Source organism: Osmerus eperlanus, chromosome 4 (assembly GCF_963692335.1).
Source record: "Osmerus eperlanus chromosome 4, fOsmEpe2.1, whole genome shotgun sequence".
NCBI lineage: Eukaryota > Metazoa > Chordata > Actinopteri > Osmeriformes > Osmeridae > Osmerus > Osmerus eperlanus.
The window spans coordinates 7296473-7322281 of record NC_085021.1 but is presented as its reverse complement, the minus strand read 5'-3'; the positions used below and the strand labels follow the sequence as shown (position 1 = coordinate 7322281).

General features: G+C 42.7%; 3 protein-coding genes and 1 long non-coding RNA gene across 7 annotated transcripts; 3 read left to right on the top strand and 1 right to left on the bottom strand.

Moving 5' to 3' along the window:
- The first annotated feature begins 74 nt into the window (after positions 1-74).
- LOC134018486 (deoxynucleoside triphosphate triphosphohydrolase SAMHD1-like) lies at positions 75-9643 on the top strand. 4 transcript variants are annotated; one of them, XM_062458443.1, is made up of 15 exons: positions 75-214; positions 3826-3986; positions 4072-4187; positions 4485-4555; positions 5036-5179; positions 6301-6401; positions 6505-6631; positions 6717-6808; positions 7057-7172; positions 7586-7701; positions 7789-7890; positions 8186-8290; positions 8420-8551; positions 8790-8876; positions 8986-9643. In XM_062458443.1, the coding sequence occupies exons 1-15, from the start codon at positions 128-130 to the stop codon at positions 9052-9054; spliced, it is 1626 nt and encodes a 541-aa protein (XP_062314427.1). In that variant the 5' UTR covers positions 75-127; the 3' UTR covers positions 9055-9643. The 4 variants fall into 4 exon arrangements, with proteins under 4 accessions (XP_062314427.1, XP_062314426.1, XP_062314428.1 ...); XM_062458442.1 differs by having other exon boundaries at positions 7586-7719; XM_062458445.1 differs by lacking the exon at positions 75-214 and adding an exon at positions 3211-3305 and having other exon boundaries at positions 7586-7719.
- Positions 9644-9771: 128 nt separating this feature from the next.
- On the bottom strand, positions 9772-25623 carry LOC134019536 (keratin, type II cytoskeletal 2 epidermal-like). Its single transcript, XM_062460497.1, has 2 exons — positions 24854-25623; positions 9772-11704 (listed from the first exon to the last, which is right to left on the bottom strand). The coding sequence occupies exons 1-2, from the start codon at positions 25621-25623 to the stop codon at positions 11512-11514; spliced, it is 963 nt and encodes a 320-aa protein (XP_062316481.1). The 3' UTR covers positions 9772-11511.
- On the top strand, positions 21396-22120 carry LOC134018494 (uncharacterized). Its single transcript, XR_009929943.1, has 3 exons — positions 21396-21616; positions 21775-21812; positions 21946-22120. It is a non-coding gene; the product is annotated as an uncharacterized LOC134018494 (long non-coding RNA).
- Positions 24330-24829, top strand: LOC134018492 (beta-1,4 N-acetylgalactosaminyltransferase 1-like). The gene is made up of 2 exons (XM_062458458.1): positions 24330-24534; positions 24642-24829. Exons 1-2 carry the CDS (start codon positions 24444-24446, stop codon positions 24812-24814), a joined length of 264 nt encoding a protein of 87 aa, XP_062314442.1. The 5' UTR covers positions 24330-24443; the 3' UTR covers positions 24815-24829.
- Positions 25624-25809: the final 186 nt, after the last annotated feature.

Genomic DNA, 25809 nt, shown 5'->3' with positions numbered 1-25809 from the left:
TCCGCAGATGGGAGTGTCGTCCTCATTACTGCATAAAAGCACACTTACATCTATACCTGGCGTTAGTCAGAAAATCAGTTACCTCACCACATCAGTTCACTAGTGCCGTTTTATTTCATTCCTCAAAATGATTTGCTCCAAATGCTCAACTCTGGCTGACCAGGCTCCGGACAAGCCGAACACGATTGACTGCCAGTTCAATGTGCAGGGAAAGGTAAATATAGCCTTCTTTCTTAAGAAGGATCTTGACAGTTTTAGCGTAAAGAAGACAATCCAATAGTGTGTTGAGAGGAGTCTTATGCAATGATCATGTTTTAGTATTTTTTTTTTTTATTAATAGGTAAAGATGCTGTGCAATATTGTATGTAGAAACCCCCATAGGTCTACGTGAAGTTTGTTTCAATAGCAACAGAAAGATGAATTAGAGGCTGTCTGGATGTGATGTTGAAATGAGAGGGTGGTGATGGAAATAAAAGAGACAAAGGAATAAGATTGAGTAGAGAAATATCACAATCTTCGTCTTTAAAGTCAGAATATGCAGGTAGGTAAACGATGGCACACAGGAGGCTACAAACGATGAACAATGTCATATTGTTTTTATGTTTTAGTCAAAATAAGATGATCGGTAGGCCTCTCATTTAGAAACTATCTTTAGTTTTGTAATGTTTTCTTAGCCTACCTGAATTCTGACTTGTGTACCGAGTCCGACACCTGGACTTCTGTGTGTGTGCTGCAGTGGCTATTTGGCAAGCTCAGAAGAGCGCGCTGACATGGAATTCTGCGTGCATCAGTTTGTGTTTTAGGTTAAACACATTTACAAGGGTTGATTGGGATATTGGGTTTATTTTTTTCCGGGATTATCAATCTAAATTAATATACTGACTAATAAAGTAAATTGTTAAAACTCAAACTTTTGATTTTACTGGGGCACAGCAGATTTATACAGTAAAAAGGATCTAACAACGCCCCTGCCCCTTGATCTGATGGAAGAGAACTAAACTGGAGAGTATATGGGAGTCGGTTAGGGAGTCTGGCTAGTAATCAGAAGGTTGCCGGTTCGATTCTGGCTGTGCCGATGACGTTGTGTCCTTGGGCAAGGCACTTCACCCTACTTGCCTCGGGGAAATGTCCCTGTACTTAGTGTTAGTCGCTCTGGATAAGAGTGTCTGCTAAATGACTAAATGTCAATGTAAGTATAACCAAATATGCTGAATTTGCAGGTATTTTAATCCATTGGATAAATCAGAGCATGGTCAAGGAAATTTACATTTAATAACATTGCAATTGATTTGTATTAAAGGCAAACATGTTAAAAATAAAGGTTTTAAATATTAATTTGCCTAGATAATTGTAAAGTGGAGGGAGAAAGAAACTGAATGAAGAAGAGAGCAAAGAGAAGTAGCAGCTAGAGAACACTGGTCCACTTTTATACCGAGACCATCATCAACCAACCTGACCATGTTTTATACTGAGACCATCATCTGTACAACCAACCCAACCATGTTTTATACCGAGACCATCACCTGTACAACCAACCCAACCATGGACCCTTTCTCATCAACATTGAGTATATCACTCCCAGGTTTTTGTGGGAAAAATGTTCAGCTCTATTAAAAGATTTTATAATACAAGTCATTGCGGGTTGCCGATTCCAAATGCCACTGGATTTTGTCCTCAGCATAAATGCTTAATCCTCATCCTACCAGCATATTTAACATTCAAGGCCTACCTTGTATGTTAAATTGAATACAGACAATAATACTTACCACTGTAATAAACCATCAAATCAGAATTTTAACTTTTTTCTTCTTAAAACATTACCTAGATATGTAATTAAAGTAATCTGACAAAAGAATGACTGATTATCATATTATTTTAGGAAAGTCACAGTGATTTTGCTTGTTTTAAACGAAAATCTATAGCCTACTTTTCTTTAATACAAATTGCAGCTTTTATACCAAGTACATTCCACATCGATACTTAAAAGCTTACCTATCATTATTTGATTCTGGTATAATTTAGTTTTCAGTGATTTCAAGTAAACATTATTTGTGTTAGGTATATGACTAAATGTAAAATGACTAAATGTATATTTATGGTGAAACCAACCAGAGTCGTTTAGACCCCAATATAAAATAGTTTATATAAACCCACAGACATTGTCTTTCAATATAAAGTAGCCTGGCCTAGCCCATAGAGACCTTGGTCTCAGTATGACCCCCTGTCAAAATAACGTTTAAAATAATGTTGAATAAATGTAATTCAAATTTAGATTTTTATTTGTACACAATATAAAATGAATGGTGTTTACATTGAACACCACACCCTATACAGCCAGCACACGATTTGGCTCATGCTATACTCAGGTGTTAAGACCCCGGGTAGAGCTCGTTTACGTCTAGGTGTAGGGAGCCATAACGTAAACCGCAAACACCGAATTTAAAATAATAGGCTACATATGTTTATTTTACAAAAACACTCCAGAGAACAATGGAAATACGAACGGTGCCAAAGAAAAGTAGGACTAATTTATCAAAAGAAGCCCTAACCACGTAACCAAAAACATCCCTAAACTAAAATACACGTAGCACTCGTGTAACATAGATGTTAATGTAATGGCATCCATGGGCAGCTTACCTATCCCCTCGTCACTGGGTGATGAACCAAACGAAACAAAAATCACTATACCGAGTAAAGCCGAGTAAAACAACAACAAAGAATACATGTAAATATAAGAACAGAAGCACTGGGAAAACACGAAAACAAAAACGAAAAAAAAAAGTTTCCGTTCACGCTGGACAGCCGATGGTAGAACAGATCAAACACGGTTTGGGTAACAAGTCGACTAACGAACGGAAGACAAGTGAAGCCTGAAAGAGAGACGGACAGACATATGATTGGACAAGGACATGCGCACTGTGACAACGATTGAGGTTTGACAAGCCAATCACAGAGGGACATTTGAAAAACGAATGAGAGGGCACAATTGTACAGATATACAAATGTGTCCGTAACATCAGGGCATGGCGTGACAGGAGCAAAACATTTGCTACCTTCCTGTCTTTGTTTCGGAGAAAAAGCTACACCTTTTTCAAATAGATTTTCAATCGAATAGATTTTTGGTCGAAGCAGATGGAATTTTCCGAGCTCCCATGACGGTCTGCTCGGATGGCGACTTGGAGCATGGCAGTATCCGCTCTCCTCTTCATATGTGGCATGACTAGGGCATGCCACATATGCCACATAAAGTATTTCCGTTGACAGATCGGTTGCCAGTACTGGACTAATCATACAGGTTCAGTGCTGTAAGTTCTTACAGGTGAAAAATTCCTGCGGTTGAAACGCTGGCTTGCGAGTTGGGGGTCATTATGTTTCCCAGCACACATCGTGAATTCATTCAACACAGATTCGTGAAGAAGCTCTTAACCCTCGTGCTGCCTTCGGGTCACATGACCCAAAGGTTCACAACGAACCATCGTTGTGTTTACCCAATTTCACCCAATACAAAAACAAATAAAAATAATTTTCTTTTAACCATTGCAATGTGGGGGGTCTGAGACAGCCCGACAGTTAAAAGAAAATGCTTCACTTTGTTTTTGTATGAGGTAAATTTGTCGCAATACGACAGTGGGTCACAATGACTGATGGGTCAGAATGACCCGAAGATAACACAAGGGTTAAGAGCTTCTTCACGAATCTGGGAAACCCGGCCATTGTTGTTTAGAGTTGTTCAAAGGTCGGTTATTATTCCATCACCACAATTGACATGGGATGAATAAAAGTGTTGGATGATAATTATTCCTTCTTTTGTTTCAACTCTTTCAGGTGTTCAACGATCCAATACATGGGCTTGTGCCAATGCACCCTTTGCTGGTCCGCATCATTGACACACCCCAGTTCCAGAGACTTCGCTACATCAAGCAGCTTGGAGGGGCCTGCTATGTCTATCCTGGGGCGACCCACAACCGCTTTGAGCACTCCATAGGGTAGGACATTCAAATGTTTTGGCGATGATACTGGACGATTTAGGTGTTGTTTGCTAACTAGTTGTGTGTGTGTGTGTCGGTCTAGAGTGAGTCACCTGGCAGGGAGACTGGTCCGGGAGCTGAAAGAGCGGCAGCCAGAACTTCAAATCTCTTGCAGAGACTTCCTCTGTGTGCAGATCGCTGGCCTCTGCCACGACCTGGGTGAGGAAAACACACACACTCAACCTTGTACACTCACTATGAACTGAACTGCAGAGTTTCATTTCAAGGTGTGGCAGAAAGTGCTGAGAATGAAATGTTGTTTTCACTCACTCTCTTTCCCACTGGGTCATACAAGACTCATTCTGACTTGAATATGTTTTCCTCACCTGTGAGGAAGCTCATGTTGTTTCTCAAGATATATCTATTCCCCTTTCTCTCACACACAAATACACTCATGTTTTCCATCTTGAGTTAACAATCTCTCTCTCTGTACCTCCAACATATTGATTTTACCAGGACATGGCCCTTTCTCCCATTTGTTTGATGGGATGTTTATCCCCAAAGTCTCTACAGGAAGGAAATGGAAGGTAAAAACTGTTCCGTCTCCCTTTCTCCATCAAAACCCCCCAAATCAATATTTATTATAATACACAGGCAAACATTTATGGGAATGCACTGGCTTTATTTGTGTGCGTCCTGTTGTTGTCAACTGAATAGGTTTTTAAAGCCAGTGATTCCCAGATGTTTCATAATGACTGAAGCAATTGCAAATATCTGGTCTTCTATAAAAATGGTTTCAATTACTGCTGCACGATTATTTTAGGTCAGATATATTTGCATTCCCTACAACAAAATGTGACCCATTTCAAGTTAGGACAGGGATCCAGTCCCATAATGCTAAACTATTTAGGTGCAGGAAACCATTCTGCTTTGGTTTCTCTGTATTTTTGTTGTCATGGTGAAGGACTGAATACAAAAATACATTTGTCTTTACAAGTGTATGTCGGCAAAACGTGTGTATGTGCATATGGGTTCCACTTTGTTCACCAGAATCTTCTTTTCTTCAGCACGAGGATGCGTCCGTGGCCATGTTTGACCACCTTGTCGACAAAAATGAATTGAAGATGGAGCAGCATGGTCTGGTCCTGCCTGAAGACCTGGACTTCATCAAGGAACAAATTGCTGGACCGATTGACAAAACCCCTGGGAAGGTAACAGTGACAGCAGTCAGTTTCGTTACAATACATTTAGTCAAAAATAGGAACACTTGAATGATTATTAAGATAATAATACACATCCTGTCCAAACTGGTAAATATTTAGTGATCTTGAGTGAAAAACGTTTAGAAACCTGAGTGCGTCTCTCTCTTCTCCTACTACTGAATTCTTCCCCTCTCGACCACAAGGTTCCTATCCAGGAATACATAGGCTTGTTAATTATACAAGTTAACATGAGCCAAAACAGGGTTGAATGGCCCTTAATTGAATGGGATCAGTTTGATTGCATTAAATGTTTAACGCCTCTTTATGCATGCTTGATATAACTTATTTTGACTTCTTATTTAATGGCTTTTCTTCATTTAATGGGTAACTGGGTGAACACAATATTAACATGATGATATGTTTTCAATGTCCTTGACACATGGTCAAGGACACATGGTCATTTTGACCCCAGGCTGTTTTAGCTGTATAAAACAGGAACTATCAACATTTTACAAACATTTGTTTGTTGGTTGTTTTGGATGATTCTCGGTATTCTGAAGTGGAATTGGGTATTCTTACTCAGTCCTCCAATAGTGAGGGGGGAAACCAAGGCAACCACAAGACAAGGAGACGCAACACATTTAGGACTATTATTATAATGTAATTTATCACCCAACCACTTAGCACTCACAAATTATCTTCCACACGCGAAAGAAAACAGCACATGTATAGAAAATTAATAGTCTCTTACTCTTACATTCTGTAGCTCTGTTTGATTGTAGCTCTCTATGACAGTATGACACTGGTCAACTTTCTGAATTTTAGATTTTGTTTGCCCTCCATATCACTGTGTCAATTAAATCAACCTAATGCCTAGTAGTTATGTTCTATGATGTAGACAAAACTTTCATAAATGAGTGACCTATAGAACTATGAACAAATCTATTGCTCACTTTATTCAAAGTAGAGTGAAACACAACATCTTAAGAGGCAAAAGATTTAAGGGAAATTAAACAAGTGTAGGCTATCAGCTGGCCATTTTGCTAGACACACTGTCAGCCTAATTAGCCAATAATCAGTCTCAAGACACCCCACAGAGGTCAATGAGCATCGCTTTCTGCTGTTTCCAGTGGGCTTACAAAGGCAGACCAGAGAAGAAGTCCTTCCTGTACGAAATCATAGCCAACAAGAGAAACGGTGTTGATGTTGATAAATGGGACTACTTTGCCAGGTATGTCATGCTTTCAACCACTTGTTTGTCAAAGTTGTTCATAGGTCTTTGAAATGGCATTCCTAAACATGTTCTTATACATTTTCTTCTGTCAAACATACAGGGACTCTTACTACCTAGGTCTTCAGAGTAACTTTGACCATGACCGCTTTATCAACTTTGCCCGAGTCTGTGAGGTGGATGAGGAGGTGGATGGGAAGAAGATGTCGCAGATCTGTGCCAGAGACAAGGTGCTACTTGTAGCCAGGCAAACCCTTTATCTTCAAATAGGGTATGACTTCTAAAGGTTCACTTTACTGATGTCTCTCTCAATAGGAAGTGGACAACCTGTATGACATGTTCCACACCAGATTCAGCCTCCACAGACGAGCCTACCAGCACAGAGTGGTCGAAGCCATTCAGCTCATGTGAGTATTGTACAGCAGGTGCTCACATAATAATCACATATGGCTTCATGTGGGAAGTCAAATGTATAAATAGAGAGAGGGTGGAGACCACCGTTCAATCAATCAATATTTATAGAGCATGTTTAAATACAACCATGGTTGAACAAAGTGCTGTACAAGAGGTCAAATAAAAGTTCACTCTTAGATGTAATTTCTACATTGTGACTCAAATGTTTTCTTGTCACCATCAATTTGCTTTGGCTCTCCAGGATCAGAGATGCCCTTGTCGAAGCAAATCCTCACATCTTGATTAAAGGATCTGGGGTGAAAACGTTCAGAATGTCAGACACCGTATTTGACATGGAGGTCTACTCTAAACTCACAGGTTCAGATTAGCCTCATGCTCTCGTAGCATTTTCTCCAACTTGCCGGGGATAACAAAAGAGGTACACCAAAACCTGTCTCTCTCCCTCTTTTTCCTCCTCTCTCTCTCTCTCTCTCTCTCTCTCTCTCTCTCTCTCTCTCTCTCCCTCTTTTTCCTCCTCTCTCTCTCTCTCTCTCTCTCTCTCTCTCTCTCTCTCTCTCTCTCTCTCTCTCTCTCCCTCTTTTTCCTCCTCTCTCTCTCTCTCTCTCTCTCTCTCTCTCTCTCTCTCTCTCTCTCTCTCTCTCTCTCTCTCTGTCTCTCTCTCTCTCTCTCTCTCTCTCTGTCTCTCTCTCTCTCTGTCTCTCTCTCTCTCTCTCTCTCTCTGTCTCTCTCTCTCTCTCTCTCTCTCTCTCTCTCTCTCTCTCCTCATGAAGACCATGTGTTTGAGCAGATCCTCTACTCCCCCTCTTCTGACCTGGATAAGGCAAGAAAGATTCTAGAGAGAATCACCCACCGACGTCTCTACAAGTGTGTGGGCCAGATCTTAAAGGTGTGTGGGGGTATAAAGGTAAGAAGTTTGGTCATTTAGCCAGAGGAGTCATCATCAGCCAGAGGAGTAGCAATGTCTCATTTCCAGGACAAGGACAATTTGGAGGACGAGGTCATGGACAAGATCAAGAAATGGCAAAGTGATGTGGCGAGTGAAAATCATTTGGATCCAAATGACTTTGAACTCCGTGTAAGTGTCCAGACATTGGCCCTTTTTAAAACAATTTAAAGACGTATTTTAACCCATTGCTCTACATGTCTTTATTGGTGGAATGTATGCTCTTTGCAAAGTTACATAGTTCCTTATCATAACTTTGGTCCTTTACTACCTTGAGATGGGAAGAATATATTTTCAAGTATTTTAGGCATGAGGACCTGGATATTTTATCACTCAGCCTATGATTTTACCTGTGTAAAACTGCATCAAGTGATGTTACCTGTGTAAAACTGCCTCAGGTCATGTTACCTGTGTAAAACTGCTTCAGGTCATCAAAATTGACTATGGGATGAAGAAGGACGACCCCATTGACCAAATGCGCTTCTACAAAAAGGACAACCCAACCAAAGCTTTCAAAATCTCCAAAGACCAGGTCAGAACCATGCTGATGTCAATAGAACATCCTACCACTCACTTCTATGGTTAAAGTATTGAATGTACTGGAACACTTGAGTGCAGAACTACTGAAAGACATGTTCAAACCAACTGTAACCTCTACCAGGTGTTATACCTCAGGCCAGAGAGCTTTTCACAGCAACAGATCAGGATCTACTATAAGAAGGAGACTGATGAAACTGATGAAACTATAAAGGCCATTAAGGATGACTGGAGCATCAAATTCCCAGAATCACATGTAAGTGAATCTGTAAATAAGTCAAACGAAATTACTTTATTTCATACTGCATATATTTCATACTGTACGTATTTCATACTGCACATATTTCAATACATAAAGTCCCTCATAATAACACAACAACACAAAGCTGTCTATGAAATTTCAGAATAGTTTATGAAACAAACCCTAGCAAACCAGAAGCAGATTATTTGTGCATGCTGCAATGACCCAAACAAAACAGAAGACTTTCCTGTAGGCCGATGGTTCTCAAGCTGTGGTAGCAGTGGTACTTGGACCTCAAACCTCTGTAGAAGTGTTGGCAAATATTGGCCAAATGTATGAGGTCAGTAACACAAACAAACAATGAGATTGTTAGGTAGGTAGTGTAGCTAGCTAGAATGCTTGGTACCATGGTTTCATATTCATTGACATGACCCACTTTTTAACCCCAGGAGGAACCCCAGAATTCTGCCAGAACAGAAGATCAGGAGAAACCAGGAATAAAGAAACAGGAAGTCTGAGCGTTCTTCCCAGAGAGCCCTCTTCTCAAATGATGAAGCACAGTGATATTTAGTAGGTGTATACTTTCACCCACTGGTGCACTTATGTACATGGTTGAGTGACAAAACGGATTTGATTTGTTTTAATGGAGATGATGACAAAATGATTAAAAAGCGACATAAGAAATGTCACTGAGTCAGCCCTGTTCAAACACTTTATTCACTTTCTGCCTTTTCTTCAATCACTGAGTTGTCGTCTCTCATGTAGTTAAGATGATTTTTATGTAAAAAAAACTTGAGATTTCAGAATAGTGTGTTGTGAGATGAAAATGAATTGGAATGCAAGTTTTTTGGGGGTAGAAGACATGTTGATTCTGTCTGGGATTTGAAACCAACTTAACATCATAATCGTAGCCTACATATTTAACATTGACTATTCAAATATTTTAATGGATGTGGTAGTGGGCTGAGCCTTTCAATAGGTTATTCCAATGACTGCTGCTTGATTTATTTCCACATGTGTTCATTTTTTTTGTACCTGTCTTTTAATCTGGGACATGAAAACGGAATAAAATATTAAAAATAAATTTATGGTTTTCAATTACAACAATTGTGGACATTCCACTTCTTGAGCCCCAGCAATGACATGGCACGTACAAACATTATGTACGAGAGCAGGAAACCCTTTGCTCAGCTACCAACAGGAAACAGTTGAAAATGGCACACCTGGTGATAACCAGGGGTAAGTGGGTGATAATGTTGATCTCGTAACTCAATCTTCAACTGCCCCTTTACAACATCCACTTACCCCTCCCACCCCTCCCACATCCTGTGCCTTCTTTCACTTTAATAACACATACTGCTAACACTTAATTCCATTTAATTATTCCTATATATCAACAATGTTTAAAAAAGGATGTTGCTATGCAGTTACATGGTAATTGATATGAAGTGTTGCCAATGTTTAAAATGTTTTCTATTTAATAGATTCAAATCATGGCATGAATACACAGGCTAGTGGCCTCCAATGTGAGGTAACCTGTGGTTATTGTGGAGGAATTAAATCTATGCTGCCAATTTATGCTGCTATTTCATATGTTCGATGTCTTTGTTACATAAAAAGACAATCAATGCTTCAGATATACCAAAATGTGTAATAACATATATTCCAGATATAATCAATGCTCTCAGATAAAATCAGTAATGATAGTGATGAACATATATTCCAAACGTATGCACCAGAATGTGACTGTGTCTGGGAGAGTGAGAAAAGGGTCAATCTCAAGAGAATGTATCTTTTTGTGAGAAGAAGAATGCAATAAGTCAGCATACTGACAGGGGGGGGCGAGAGGACCGGACCATGACCGCACCATGACCACACCATGACCGCACCATGACCGGACCATGACCGCACCATGACCGGACCATGACCGCACCATGACCACACCATGACGGGACATGACCACACCATGTCCGGACCATGACCGCACCATGACCGCACCATGACCGCACCATGACCGCACCATGGGACAGTGTACAATGCGTACAATGGGCCTCACAACAGAACACCAAGAGTCAACACCAGGTGATAAAAGATACATGAGGTCTCACTACTCTGTGGGTCTAGAGGGGGAGACAGAACTGGTTTTAGGCGGTGGAGGATTAATCCCTTTGCTCGGAGGAGGATGGATTCTATTGCCACTGGGACATCATCTGACCTTTAGGTCTGCCCCCTGGTCCACCTAACTGCCCAAAGACTTCCTCTAAAATCTAATAGGATGAGGACATCCTCACCCCATCGACTGGTGGCCAATCACCTGACAAACACCTCCCTTCCAGAAGGGGTACACGAACTGACAGGTCAGGCAGAACTTGGCTAGGCAGAACTCTCTTTAAGACTTCTGATAAGACTGTTCTCACAAAGGCCTTTGTCTTCTCTACTCTATGAAGCGAGACTGGTAACTTTGACTGGTATCGCCGATCTAGATTGAGACCCGTCGGTGTATTGTATTCATTGTTTGATTTGCATAAATTCTTATTAAACTAAAAAGAACTTGGTCTGGCATTTAACCTGGTATTCTTCTCCACCCAAATTAGAACATACACAACATTAGACAGGCCCATCTCAACTTTTTGAAAGATTTGTTTCATCTTTCCTAATTATGCATAATTCATAATTGAGTCAAAATATCATTCACCGTCAACAAGTACACCTAGTTGAGCAGGGTCCGTTTTTTCTTGATAATACATGCACACTTTTTGATAAATGTTTGTATTGGCCTTGATCTATAGCTTCTGTCAGTCTGTGAGCAGCTGATTGCATTTGGAAAGCGAAGAGACAAGATCGGGGACAAATACAACTTTTACACAAATGTACAATACAAATACAACCCTGTGGGCACCCCTCACATCATCATCCATTCCCTAGCATCCCAGTAATCACACTCTCGTCTCCTCAGGACCCCAGGACTGGCTCTGCTACCAGCCTCCACCATCCGCACCAGGCTCAGCTCTGCTACCAGCCTCCTCCACTGATTCGAGCTTGGCTCTGCTACCAGCCTCCTCCACTGATTCGGGCTTGGCTCTGCTACCAGCCTCCTCCACTGTTTCGGGCTTGGCTCTGCTACCAGCCTCCTCCACTGATTCGGGCTTGGCTCTGCTACCAGACCTGCTTCAATAAAAACATATCATTTATTCAATCGCTGGTGTGTTACTGAACTCGTGAACCCATCTTATTGGTGAATTATCAAGGACACTTTTGTGTTTTGGGGTTTTTACTCGGGCACGTGCCCCAGTAAAAAATATATACACACAAGGTGTGTGCAAGCAAACAGGAAAGATGTATCCCCCCCTTGGCAGCTACATGTGTTGGATATGTCGTTGTGTAACTAGTCATTGTATTCATAGAGGACAGGTGTTGTGTGATGCGTCTGGTCAACAGACCCAGCGTGCTAGAATGTCTACACAGCTCACTGAGCGGAGAAGGGTTAAAATGGTTTTGAGCACAGCTAACATTAATGAGAAAATTAATAGATGTACTGTCAATATGCTCTGCTAACAAGCCTTCCTTTTAAATAAACATTACATTTCATATGGGTCTACATTTTGCATAAGAACACTAGATTAAGATAACAAGATAAATAAGGATGTGGTGATGCCTGAAAAACGTATTTGCAACCAAGTCGTTTTTTTACTCAGAGCTTTGCTCTGGACTTCTTTGGTCTCAGTGGGTTTAGTAAACCAAGTGCTTCCTGTATCATTCCTGTATTATGCCCTGCTAACACTACATTTCATATGGGTCTACATTTTGCATGAGAACACTCGATTAAGAACACAGGATTATTAATGCATTATTGGCAAACCTTTCTATCCAACCGCTATGTAAGGATTGTTTTCCCCTAAATCATAAAAGGCACACCTTTATGCATGTACAGACAGTTGCACATGTATTAAATGAGAGTCAATTCCAATGGGTTAGTTAGGAATACAGCACCATCTCCTGGTGAAATGAATAGTTTGAACCAAAAACAAGTCTTCCAATAAAAGTTTTATGTTTGTGCACACTGCGAGCCTAAAAAAAACATTTATTTTTTAAGGTGCAACCCTCTGGCCCCATGTGCCTGCTCTGCACTCATTGTATGGTCGAATGCTCGTCTAATACGTCCCTGATGAGACACTGATAAGAAGAGACTTGGCTCTCTTCCCGGTAGATTCGCTTTTTGTCGTTTGATTTTGTGTTCGGTCGGCGACTGCTATCAATCCTGCGGTTATTTGGACAGGAAACACTTATAGAGGAGAACACAGCTCTAGCCCCTGTTCATGTCCTAATGAGGGTCAATAAAAGGTCCCCCTCTTCCTTTAACCCCAGCACCACCCATCAGGAAACCACAGAGATTAGGTTACCGGGCAACGGAGCCTGGGTAGCCTAGCAACAGGTTTCTCAGACAGGAAGGTGAGAGGGAGGGTGAGACATGAGGTTGGGACTTGGTGGTGGTGTGCTCTGCCCATTTGAATGTGTTGCCATGTGTTGTGCTCCTTAATCAGATGTTAAGTGATTTGAAACTGAAAGATATATAAAAAGTGTGAGATAATAAATCATCTTTGTTTTAAGAACTCTAAGTAACCTCACCTACAGTATTAGTAGCCTATGCGTTTACTCGGCTTTCTTAGTTGGATTCAATGTGTTGATGGAATGAAACATACAGCAGTAGGGCCGATACAGGAAGACAAGGCGACACTTTGTTGCAGAAGGATGATGGTGCAAGTTGTCCGTGGAGCATACAACGATTAATAAAAAAGAATCATGTAGACGTGTTTATTGAGTAATCGCATAACTAATTACACATGTAAACGGAGTAATCGTATTATTGGCATAAACCGACAATTGCTAGTAATCGTGTTTCTCATGGTCAAGTAAACGTACCAATCACCTGTGTGAGAGACTGAGTGGTGCGTGTCTGCCGTTACGGTGATGGTGCAGCTATGATTGCTAACGCGCTGAGGGCAGAGAATAAGAGAAATGTAGCTAGAATCCACACCTCAAACAAGATAACCTAGACGCAAAACTGTACATCCAATCCAAAATATAAGGATATTTTCCGAGACCCAAGACTCTGCCGAAACCAGAGATATTCTTTATATGTCTGTGCAGTCAGAAATACGACTCTACCTGCAGTTTCAAAAACGTGTTCCTTTTGCTTTCCTGGTGCTTGTTTGTTTGGTTGCCACGGTGATGGCGCAGCTGTGATAGCTAACGAGCTAGGCAGAGAGAAAAACGAACATTTACCTAGCATCCACACCTCAAACAAGTTGACCTAGACGCAAAACTATACGTCCAATCCAAAATATAAGGATATTTTCCGAGACCCAAGACTCTGCCGAAACCAGAGATGTCCTTTATATGTCTGTGCGGTCAGAAATACGACTCTATCGGCAGTTTCAAAATCTTGTTCCTTCTTGCTTTCTCTGACTGATTTTACTCACCTCTCCATTGAAGTTAGTGAGAGAATTTGAAAGGCTGCTCTCGCTTCAAGGCTCATAGCTGAAAATCTGTAAATGTGAGCTCTTTAGTAGTTACATTGGCTGAAAGAGGACAATTTTTCCTACATTTTAAGGTATAACTTGTTTCTGTAAGTTAAACTATATGAACGTTAGAGGAATTTGTTTGACAAATTAGTTGAATATCAGAAAAAGAGCAGCCAGCAGTGTGCCACTCTGCTTGCTGCCCATTCATAAAAATCAAGAAGGAGCAAACATTTTAATGTATTTCAAACTGTCATAATTCAAAATTGGCTGAACATTTGAAAGAGCTGAATCATTTGGGAATAGCTGAATGTCTTGTGAACATTTTAAAGGTTGAATGGTGTCTCTAGCTGAAAGTAAGCTGAAGTAGTTACGTTTGAAAGAGGAGGAAGCTTTTTAATGATTTGAAAGGATTTACCATTACTTTTAATGGGAGAATAATTTGCACAAAAACCTTAATGTCTTAAAAAGTATAAAAGTGAGAAATACCAAAAGTCATAGCCATCATCTCCTGAAGGAGCTGAACGTTTTGATACAAAAGTTGTAGGAATCGGTTAAAGTATGCAGAACGAGTTAAAGGCCAAAAACGGCGGAAGAACTAAGAAGTTGAAAAACAATAGTGAGAATGCTGAACAGCATTCTCACAACTAGAGAGGGTACAATTTCTGGGGAAATTGTAGGGTGTGCTTGCTTGCGTCGGTTGCACAGGGGTCCGTTTTTGAATTACATTTTTACAACTGATATTTCTGTATATTTTATATAAAAATGCATACTTATTATTTATAAAGATTACATAGATTTAAAAGCATTTTTTTGATGCTCATTTACAACTGAAAATACGAGTGAAGTGTAGAATGAAATAGATGTCTTCTCATTTCCCCTGCAAGAGGCAGCCTCATCGTTGAATCAAAACGAACTAGAGAGGGTACAATTTCTGGGGAAATTGTAGGGTGTGCTTGCTTGCTTCGGTTGCACAGGGGTCCGTTTTTGAATGAAATTTTTACAACTGATATATCTGTATATTTTATATTAAAATGCATACTTATTATTTATAAAGATTACATAGATTTAAAAGCATTTTTTTTGTGCTGCTCATTTACAACTGAAAATACGAGTGAAGTGTAGAATTAAATATGATGTCTTCTCATTTCCCCTGCAAGAGGCAGCCTCATAGCTGAATCAAAACGAATAAATTTGGCAGACCGGTGTAAAAATTGACCTAATCTCTATGACTTAAACGTCCTTTTAAGTTTTCCCTTCTCGTGATATTTTCAGGCATTTAGCCTACTCATATTGCATTCATTCATTAATAAAGAACCCCCTTTGAAGATTATTCTACGACGTTACCGGCAGTAGAAGATGGAATCGCGATTCAAACAGTACCATCTGCTAACTGAAAATATGCCCCCAAAAACGTAAATAAGCTTGACATTTATTTAGTGGAAAATCGCTCATTCATAAAAAGCTCACTGGTAGCGATCATTGTCAGTAACAACGCAAAATGCGATATAGCCCTGTGTGGAGAAGCTGCCCCGGTAAATTGTACTACTACGGTACAGTACTAGACTACTGCTGTGTTCGTCTCGGTAGCGATTGCGTTGGTTGAATTGGATTTAACGTTCCGTTGTACGGTTTAGGCTGAAATTAATTATTTTCATGAACAGATTGACAAAGTTTAGGCTGTGGCAATGAAGTTCAGGTTAGTAGTTAGATAGACTTTTGATTTAAGTAAGGGGAGTGCCGAACATGTTCTGTCGCCGTTTGACTTCCTACAGCTGTGTAGATGTTTTTGTAGTGTCTCGCGTAGGCTACAGCGTTGCAGTGATACACTGGATTGAAACCACAGGTAATGATAATTTCACTCACAAATCGTTTACTTGTAATCTAATGTCATAATAATGGTAGCGATCATTGTCAGTACTATAACAACGCCAAGTGCGATATAGCCCTGTGTGGAGAAGCTGCCCCGGTAAATTGTACTACTACGGTACAGTACTAGACTACTGCTGTGTTCGTTCGTCTTGGTAGCGATTGCGTTGGTTGAATTGGATTTAACGTTCCTGGCTGTGGCAATGAAGTTAAGGTTAGTAGTTAGATAGACTTTTGATTTGAGTAAGGGGAGTAACATGTTCTGTCAACGTTTGACTTCCTACAGCTGTGTACAGTAGATGTTTTTGTAGTGTCTCGCGTAGGCTACAGCGTTGCAGTGAGCAACACTGGTTTGAAACCACAGGTAATGATCATTTCACCCACAACATCGTTTACTTGTAATGTAATGTCATAATAAATCCTACAACGAAAATTTATTTGTGAGGAATGTTTATTTTAACGATTGAAAACCGTTTCCGAAAGTAGATGTGGGCCTACTTCCTTAATAATATCAGCTAATATTGTACATTACATTTCACAATTGTGTTTCACATCACAAAGTAAATAGTTATCACCCTGGCCTCTTTGCTTGTGGCGTTTCTGCAGCTGCCTTGAAGTAAAGCTATAGTTAGCCTAGCTATCCCCCAAGTTAACAGATGCGAAACGAATGTTCTGCGACAGGTAGTCACGCGTGTTTTCGTGACGTTAGTGACGTTAGTAACGTCAGTGACTGTGGCTAGCAAATTAGCCACCGTTAGCTTCACTTTTCGCCACAAAAACTTAACTTCAGCCTAAACCATGCAACGGAACGTAAATAAAAATACAAGCAACTCAATCGCTACCAAGACAAAACTTTTGACACCGCCGTTGTGTATGTAGTCCAAATATTGACTGATCCTTAGGGGGGCGAAAATAAACAATAATAAATAACTAGAAAAGGCTGTTCCTGCGAAACAGCAGTGAGAATGCTGAAAACCTGAATGGGGATAGCTGACCATGCTAAAAAATCTGAAATAGTGAAAATTTTGTAGAAAGTTATAAGCTGAAGCTTCAAAGCAACCGAAAGGTATTTTTGAAAGGGGCTGGAGCAGCATTCCAACAATGATTTGAAAAGATTTACCATTACTTTTAAAGGGAGAATAATTTGCACAAAAACCTTTATATTTTAAAAAGTATAAAAGTGAGAAATGAGAAAATACCCGCAAGCTGAAATGAATTTCAAAAATGTGTGAGTGACACAAAAGAGGCAGTGTGGAAGCTGAACTGCATCATCTGCATCATCTTAACCCTTGTGTTATCTTCGGGTCATTCTGACCCATCAGTCATTGTGACCCACTGTCGTATTGCGACAAATTTACCTCATACAAAAACAAAGTGAAGCATTTTCTTTTAACTGTCGGGCTGTCTCAGACCCCCCACATTGCAATGGTTACCAAATTGACCCCCAGCAGGTCAGAGGTGAAAGGGAGCTAGTGCTTCGACCTTCATCCCCAGGAACGGTGGAAGTGGACGTACGAACGGTGCAGGGGGTGGAGCCCACTGGAATCCCAGTGCACTCCCTCCAAGGGGAGAACCTGACTGCTGAACAACAACAAAAGATGGACACTCTCTTTGGCCGGACAGATGCAGTGCTACACCAAATCCCCACTGGAACAGCTGCCCCTAGCAGAGAAAGGTACCGCCCCGTACCCCCAAGTCTTTTTGCTGATCTGAGAACCCTCTTACAAAGTATGTTGGACACTGGAGTAGTGATATGGAAAAATTCTAGCGGCACTGTGTAAATTTGAAAAGTCAAGAGATGGCGGTTACAATAAATTTATTTTGCTTGTACAAATCATGAATTAACAAAGTACTTTGTGATCAGTCATAACGAAGGAGGTGCTAGCCACAGGTCGTTCACCAGAGTGATACAGAACAACCCTAAAACCCTGCCTTATATAAACTTTAGATCAAATGGTATTCTATAAGGTCAATAGGTTGATAGGATGCCTTTTGGTCTCTGCAACGCACCTGCAACATTCCAGCGGCTTATGCAGAGATGTTTAGGGGGAATGGTGAACGATACGCTACTCATCTATTTGGACGATGTACTGGTTATCTCCCCTGACTTTGACTCTCATCTCACTCACTTAGAACAGGTGTTCGAAAAACTGGATAGACATGGCCTCAAGCTTCAACCGCGAAAATGCAAGCTTCTCCAAAGGAAGGTCAAGTACCTAGGCCACATTGTTAGCGAACAGGGGATATCAACAGACCCAGACAAAATTTCAGCAGTACAGAATTGGCCTCCACCATCCACAGTTAAGGAAGTAAGATCATTCTTAGGGTTAGCGGGGTATTACAGGAGGTTTATTTCAGCATTTGCTAAAGTGGCTGCCCCCCTGCACGCACTTTTAGTTGGGACTGCTACATTGGGAAAGAGAACAAAGTCCATCATCTGGTCAGCGGACTGCCAGTCTGCTTTTGAGCAACTAAAACAAGCCCTTACTACTGCCCCTATTCTGGCCTTTGCAGATTTTAATCAGCCTTTCAATCTCTATACAGATGCCAGCCTGGGGGGTTTAGGTGCAGTTCTGTCACAGGTACAGGATGGAAAGGAAAGGGTGATCGCTTTTGCTAGTAGGAGCCTACACGTAACCGAAAGAAATGATCACAACTACAGCTTGTTTAAGCTTGAACTTTTGGCGCTCAAATGGGCAGTAACTGAGAAGTTTAAGGATTACCTCTGGGGGGCAAACTTCACATGCTTCATAGATGACAACCCCTTGGTGCATCTCGACTCGGCCCAACTGGGAGCAGTTGAACAAAGATGGGTTGGACAGCCGGCAAATTTCCAGTTCTGTATCAAGTATCGTCCTGGTGTGGCTAACAAAAATGCAGATGTTCTATCCAGGCTGCCATTTGGAGAAGACACGAGCGAAGGAGCAGTGATGGTGGGAGTAACCGAGGCTCAAATGGTGGACCCCTTGACACAAGCCGACCAACCGGATGAAACCTGGGAGGCTCACCAACAAGCAGACCCCACCTTGAAACTAGTCTGCGGTTGGCTCAAAAAGGGCACAAAACCAGATGCATTGGAGAGGAGGATGGCCGCCCCACTAGCAAAGAGGCTGTTGCGACACTGGGTAAGGCTACAAATAACTGATGGGGTTTTGTGTAGGAACATTAAGGAAAGACACACTGGAGAATGGCGGGCACAGATTGTGGTGCCCCCCGCCTGCACTTTTTCTTTGTGGGAAAAGTACCATGCTGCTACAGGACACATGAGCACAACTCGGACTGAGGCGGCCCTGCGGAGAACTTTCTTTTGGCCCCGACTTGGCGATGACATCAAGAACTGGGCAGCACGCTGCCCACAATGTACCTACAGCAAGGCAAGGCCAGAGGTAAGGGCACCGCTGGTGCCTATTGTGAGCTCCTACCCCTTAGAAACAATAGTCATTGACTACTTATCCCTTGGGAGACCTAACGATCGTTATCCCTATATCCTAGTCATGACTGACCTTTCTTCAAGATTTGGATGGGCAGTGCCAACTAGGGACCAAATGGCGGGGACCACAGTCCAGGCTTTGTGGCGAACAGTTATTCAGACCTGGGGATGTCCAGAGAGAATCTTATCTGACCGTGGCCCAGCTTTCGAATCCCAGCTCATGGCCCAGTTCTGCTCCTTGTATGGTTGTACGAAGACTCGTACCACCCCCTATCACCCTCAGGGTAATGGAGCATGTGAACGGTTTAACCAGACATTACTGTCCCTTCTAGCAACTTTAGAGGATGACAGGAAACCACACTGGCCGGATCATCTCCCGGCTCTACTACAAGCTTATAATAACACCATTCACAGTACTACAGGTTTAACCCCTCACTTTGTGTTGCATGGCCGCCACGCCAGGTTACCGGTGGAAGTGGTGACAGGAGCACCGCACCAGGAAAGGAGATACAATCTGGAGGGGTGGGTTCACCACCACCACCATCAAATACTTTTGCAAGCCTACAACCATGTGGCAGACCACGCAAAGAAACAACAACAACGGGATAAAGACAGGTACGACCGCACAACAAAACGGATGTCCCTTCTGCCAGGAGAGCGAGTGTTACTTCGTAACTTTCGTAGGCACGATCAGGACAAACTGGCCCCACGTTGGCAGATCAAACCATTCGTTGTGGTGGCACAGATCCAACCTGGTCAACCGGTGTACCGGATCAAACCAGAAGGACAGCAGGGCCCAGAAAGAATCACCCATCGTAACAACTTGATGCTCTGCACAATTGCCTCAGAACCAGCTGCTATATCTGAGGAAGCAGCAGGGCCAGGTATGGTCGAAGGAAATGGGACAATAAGTAGACCTTTATTCATGCCTTTGTTTTTGCCCCCAAGAGTGGTATCCCCTCATGCAAGAACAGGTGTTCCTGATGCAGTAGTTGGAGAGGAAGTAAGGTTACCCCTAGTCCAGGAGGAAGTGCCAGAGCAAGGACAGGTATTAAGACGGTCACAACGACCAGGCAGAGGACAGAAACCCCACAGGTATGGAGAGTAGATATGGCCTGCTGTCGGGACGACAACAAAAGAAACGGGGGGGGGGGAAGTGTCACAGATGTCAGTTGGCCAGCCTATGTTGTCTGTTATTTTAGTTTGGTTTTGACTATTGTTTGCTGTGGTGTTTTCATATTGTTTGCTGTGATTGTGTGCATGGTGTTGTGTGTGCTGTTTGACATCAAGGACGGGGGGAGCGAACTCCCCAGCTGACAGGGACGCAGCCCATCACTGTTAAATGATCCCCAACTGATTGGCCAACCAATGAGAGGAACTCCTTCAAAAAGGAGCGGAGATTGAACAGAAGGAAGGAATTCTACGGGGACACACGCAGGAGCACAGAGAAGCGACGATCAAAATTCCGCTGCTCCCATTCGGACTCCGGAGGCACAACCACGGCTCGTCCGCTGAACGTAAAGGGAAGTACTTGAATCTCCCCTACACAGTTACTTGTCACTGTGCGAACCAAAAGTAGCCAATTATTATTGTTGTCCAGGCAGGCCTACGCACTGCAGGCGGTGGTCTAAGGGAAGAGGGGAGCGGTGCTGCGCGGAGCCGACGGCGTTCTTGGATCGGAGGGGACATACGCCAAAGTAGCCATAGGCTACGAGACATTTACATTGTTTTTAGTATTTGGACATTTTTATCCTTTATATCATTAAAAAACAATTTTCTGCATCTGTCTCTCGGCTGTGTGACTGTGGCCCAAGGATAACACCTGCTTTTAACCGTGTCACTAGTGTGACATTTCCAGAAGAGGTATTAAAACAGTACACACAGAAATATTCACCCCTGGCCCCCACCCTGACTCCAAAACAAAAACACAGACGTCATCATCGACAAAGGTAGAAATGTCAGCATTTAATTGGATGGTTATGCAGGCCTACACACAAACACTTACAATGCACACTCGCTTCCAGTTTCCATCGCATGAAAAAAAAAATCCACTATTCCTTGTAAATTCCCGCTGTCAAATTGAACCATATGAATTTGATGGAAGGTAACTGTTACGTGTGATTGATGCTTTCGTACATCCCCATTACAACTCTAGGTCCTCCAGCGCTCTGGACCTTCTTATCATAGCAGAGGCTAACAGTCCTCTCCAGTACCCTACTCAGGGACTGGAGGTACGACCCCTCAAGACTATCATCATCCCTGGTAAGAGCAGATAATAAACCATACAATAGAGAGCTTCTGCAACCATTAAAGTGCTGTTGACTTCCATCTGAAGGAATAATAATGAGTTTGGTTTGAGGATAAAGAAAGAGTCTCTTTCTCTAGAATAAATACGATTTTCACTATTGATCTTCCCAAAGGGCTGGGTCTGAAGGAACTGCCTAAAGACATATACATGGTAGGTTCTAGTTCTTTCTGTTTGTTGTATAATTTGGTTTTAGGAAGTGCTGTATGATCAGCATCACTTCCCTGTTTGGACTTGATCACTTTCCATTTATTTTGCATTTTATCACCATGGTGCTTTCTCATAGGTGAATTTGACTGCCACCATGGGTACGTTTGATGTGGCTGCCACAGTGGATGCAGTTTTCATCACAGGGGCGGGGCAAATGCACATAAGCATGTCCAGTAGACATCTTCCGAATTTGAACCGACAGCTTCAGTTTGTCACCTACACAAACACTGTGTTCCACCCCAGGACAGCAGACATACGCGAGTCCATAAAAAATACCGTCAGCTACATCAGAAATTAATATTTTGTTAAACCTCAAGTAAAATATATCATGCTCGCCAGATAGACATCAAGTTTGAGCAGAGACAATGGGTGAAGAACTGCAATCCATGAAAACAATCCATCCACGTTGCACAGTACCTTTTGACATGAAAGACAGAGATTTTGGAACTGCTCTCATGTGCCACCCATCATTCCAACCCCACCCATAACCTTCTCCACGGCATACTTGATGGCTTGGTGACCAAAGAGCCGTCGCGCACTAAACCATCGAAAGTCATACAACCCAAAGTCATGTGCTGTATTTTGGGTGACTGTTGGGAGGTGGAGGTGGAAGGGTGGAGAGAGAGTCAACAAGTCTGTAAAGTTGCAGCACACTGGGACTGTAAACGAGTTCCAACAACATCAAGTGATTTTGGTTGAAGGACAAATTTGCCCTTGTGTGTAGAAAGTACAGCAGAAGATCAAGTATCAGAAAGGCATAGTTCTAGTGTTGACGTTGATGATAGGGAGTCAGATGGGAATCGGGCTGTTAATCGGAAGGTTGCCAGTTCGATCCCTGGCCGTGCAAAAATGACTTTGTGTCCTTGGGCAAGGCACTTCACCCTACTTGCCTCGGGGGAATGTCGCTCTGGATAAGAGCGTCTGCTAAATGACTAAATGTCAATGAAGTGGTTAGATTCAAGGAATGCTGTTTAGCCACGACGTTCTCTCTTGCCAAGACATTGTTTGCCCGCTGTCTTTTGATGGGTTTGGATTCTCTTGGAAATTGTCTTCCGTGTTGCAAGTTTAGAGGGCATTTACATTTTCAAACAGCTATGAAAACCCCCTGCAGTGTCTGAGCTTCAGAGTTTTCTTTTAACACATTGATGGTGGGGGCATCAGCATCTAGTCTGTTTCGTGTAAAGGAGTTTGTAAGCTCTCAAAGTACGTCAAGAAAGAGGTCCAAGTTCTCTCAAAACTCTGTATGGAACCATCCGGTGTGTATCTAATTTTCTCCAGTTTCAGGAAAAACATAATGTCTCATCCATCTACTGAATGTGGGTGGTGATTGATCTTTCCACAGGAGTAATATCTGACGTCTAGCAAGCAAAGAGGTGAATGCTATGACAGCATAGGCCCTGCCTTTAAGAGATTGAGTTTCTTCTGTGAAACCAAATATGGCACATATTGGTTTTGGAGGGATGTGTATACCAAACATGCTGCAGTAGGCCTGAAATGTGTCTGGCCCAAATGTCCTGAGAAAAGGGCAAGACCAGAACATATGTATGTGGTCGGCTGGGCGACTTTTACAGCAGGGACACGCAGGGTCAACACTAGGAAAAATCTTGGCCAATTTAGCCCTGGTCCAGTACACTCTAAGGAGGATTTTAAGTTGAATTAGGCCGTGTCTGGCACAAGGAGGGGAGGTGTGTACTAGATCAAGTGCTGCTTCCCATTGACCCTCTGTCATTGCTTCCCCAAAGTCATCTTCCCAAAGTTTTCTTATGGTTTGCAATCACAAAGTTGTTTTTCTTTTCTACTTTCAGTATTTTTTTTCCTAAACCTTTCATCCTATCTATTTTGGCATGTTTATCAACTCCACGGATACAGGGTGTACGTTCACATTTAACACACACACAGCAAGGCACTCAAGAACACACGCACGCACAGGATATGTAGCTGTTGGAATTATGGAAAGTCACTGTGCAGGTTGAAAGTGATTCTTGGGCGTGCATCACAGTGTATGTCAATAAACAGGGCTTATTGAACAGGATATGCACCCTGTTTGTGGGTGCTAACAGCATGTTAAGTTTGCACAGGGTGTCGCACTGCCCCTGTGACGGCTCTGTGTTTACCCATACACTTATCTGGAGGCTGTGTTTGTTGCAGCAACCGGTTTGCATCTCACTATCTATACTGTAGTACCGACGCTAAGTGAAACAAACATTTACATTGTCATTTAGCAGACGCTCTTATCCAGAGCGACTTACAGTAAGTACAGGGACATTCCCCCGAGGCAAGTAGGGTGAAGTGCCTTGCCCAAGGACACAACGTCATTTGGCACAGCCAGGAATTGAACTGGCAACCTTCAGATTACTAGCCCGATTACCTAACCGCTCAGCCACCTGACTTCAAATGAAACAAATTCATTTGAATCCAGTACAACACACACATAGATTGGGAATAATGAATTCCTGTTTAAGACAGAATGGAAAATACGTCTTTTGTTTTTCTACTGTTGTGATGTGACAAAGACGTTAAGATTAATAAGTGTTTGTATCCATAGTGACCATATCCTGTGCTCTTCCAGTTCAGATGGAAACCCATGGACACCACTCAGTCTTTACAATCACTGTTGGACATGTCATCACCCCAAAACTCGTGAAACCAGCCTTCAAAGAAGAAGGTGTGTTATACAGTTGTTTGTCTGAAATTAAACAGGGTCAAAATAAATGTTTCGTTTTTAGAGTGGAATCAACCTATTTTTGTATAAACGGTTTCATTTCTTCCCAGTATCTGGTATCAGTTCCCTTGTCACCATCGCTACCAAGACCTTCCTGCGCTATGATAAATTACAGGACTTGATTGACAGCATACGGCAGTACTACCCTGACATTGTCATAGTGGTCGCCGACGACAACGAGGAGCCCCAGCCAGTCAAGGGCCAAGCACACACACACATCTAAAACACAAACACACCTAACCCTAACCCTAACAAAACTTACTTGCGTTCTTGAGAAGAACGTTCTTGCCAAGCGTCTTGCGACTTGCGAGAAGATGGAGAATGATTTGAGATGCGTGTTCTTGCAATGACTTCTGGGAAATCAGATGCTGACCAACCGAGGTTGAGCCGCCCAGCACCCAGACCACCGAGGCTGTTCCTGCCGGGGAGTCTCGGCTGCCTGCCACCAGTACCCAGACATAGTCCCGTCCTGTGCCCCGACCCGGTCCTGTCCTGTGCCCCTGCCTCTGTCCTGTCCTGTTCCAATGCCGCCGCCCAGTATGCAGACGACTGAGGCTGTCCCTGCCGAGACTTCTGGCCGCCACCTTCTCCGCCCGAGGACTTCTGGCCACTGCCTACTCCTCCCGAGGACTTCTGGCCACTGCCTACTCCTCCCGAGGACTTCTGGCCACTGCCTACTCCTCCCGAGGACTTCTGGCCACTGCCTACTCCTCCCGAGGACTTCTGGCCGCCACCATCCCCCGCCCCTGTGTCCGCACTCCCAAGCGCCCCCTCGTCCACGCTCCCAGGCGCCTCTGTGTCCGCGCTCCCAGGCGCCTCTGTGTCCGCGCTCCCAGGCGCCTCTATGTCCGCGCTCCCAGGCGCCACCGTGCCGCCCCGTCCAAAAGGAGTCCTGGCTGCCGCTTCCTGGGTTGTGCACGGCGTCTCCACCGTCTCCTGCGCCCATCCTGCCCCGTCCAATCTTTTGTTTAGGCCAATGGAAAATAAAGTTTCTTTAATCCATGGCCTACTATTAATGACATTGCAATACATTGTAACCATTCTTGAAATAAATGAATTATGTTATGTTTGTAGCATGTATCAAAGAACAGTAAACAATTTAATATTTACGGATTACTTAAAATGGTATTCAAAGACATTCGGAGGTGTTGGCTAATGATCGTCCGCAGATGGGAGTGTCGTCCTCATTACTGCATAAAAGCACACTTACATCTATAC

Coding starts and splice junctions, on each gene's coding strand:
- LOC134018486 (XM_062458442.1), top strand. CDS start 128: ATGATTTGCTCCAAATGCTCAACTCTGGCTGACCAGGCTCCGGACAAG. Junction 6,632..6,716: donor AGATCTGTGCCAGAGACAAG/GTGCTACTTGTA, acceptor CTCTCTCAATAG/GAAGTGGACAACCTGTATGA. Junction 7,891..8,185: donor CAAATGACTTTGAACTCCGT/GTAAGTGTCCAG, acceptor AAACTGCTTCAG/GTCATCAAAATTGACTATGG.
- LOC134018492 (XM_062458458.1), top strand. CDS start 24,444: ATGGAAACCCATGGACACCACTCAGTCTTTACAATCACTGTTGGACAT. Junction 24,535..24,641: donor ACCAGCCTTCAAAGAAGAAG/GTGTGTTATACA, acceptor ATTTCTTCCCAG/TATCTGGTATCAGTTCCCTT.
- LOC134019536 (XM_062460497.1), bottom strand. CDS start 25,623: ATGTATTGCAATGTCATTAATAGTAGGCCATGGATTAAAGAAACTTTA. Junction 11,705..24,853: donor CGTTCTTCTCAAGAACGCAA/GTAAGTTTTGTT, acceptor TTTTTATTGAAG/CAGGTCTGGTAGCAGAGCCA.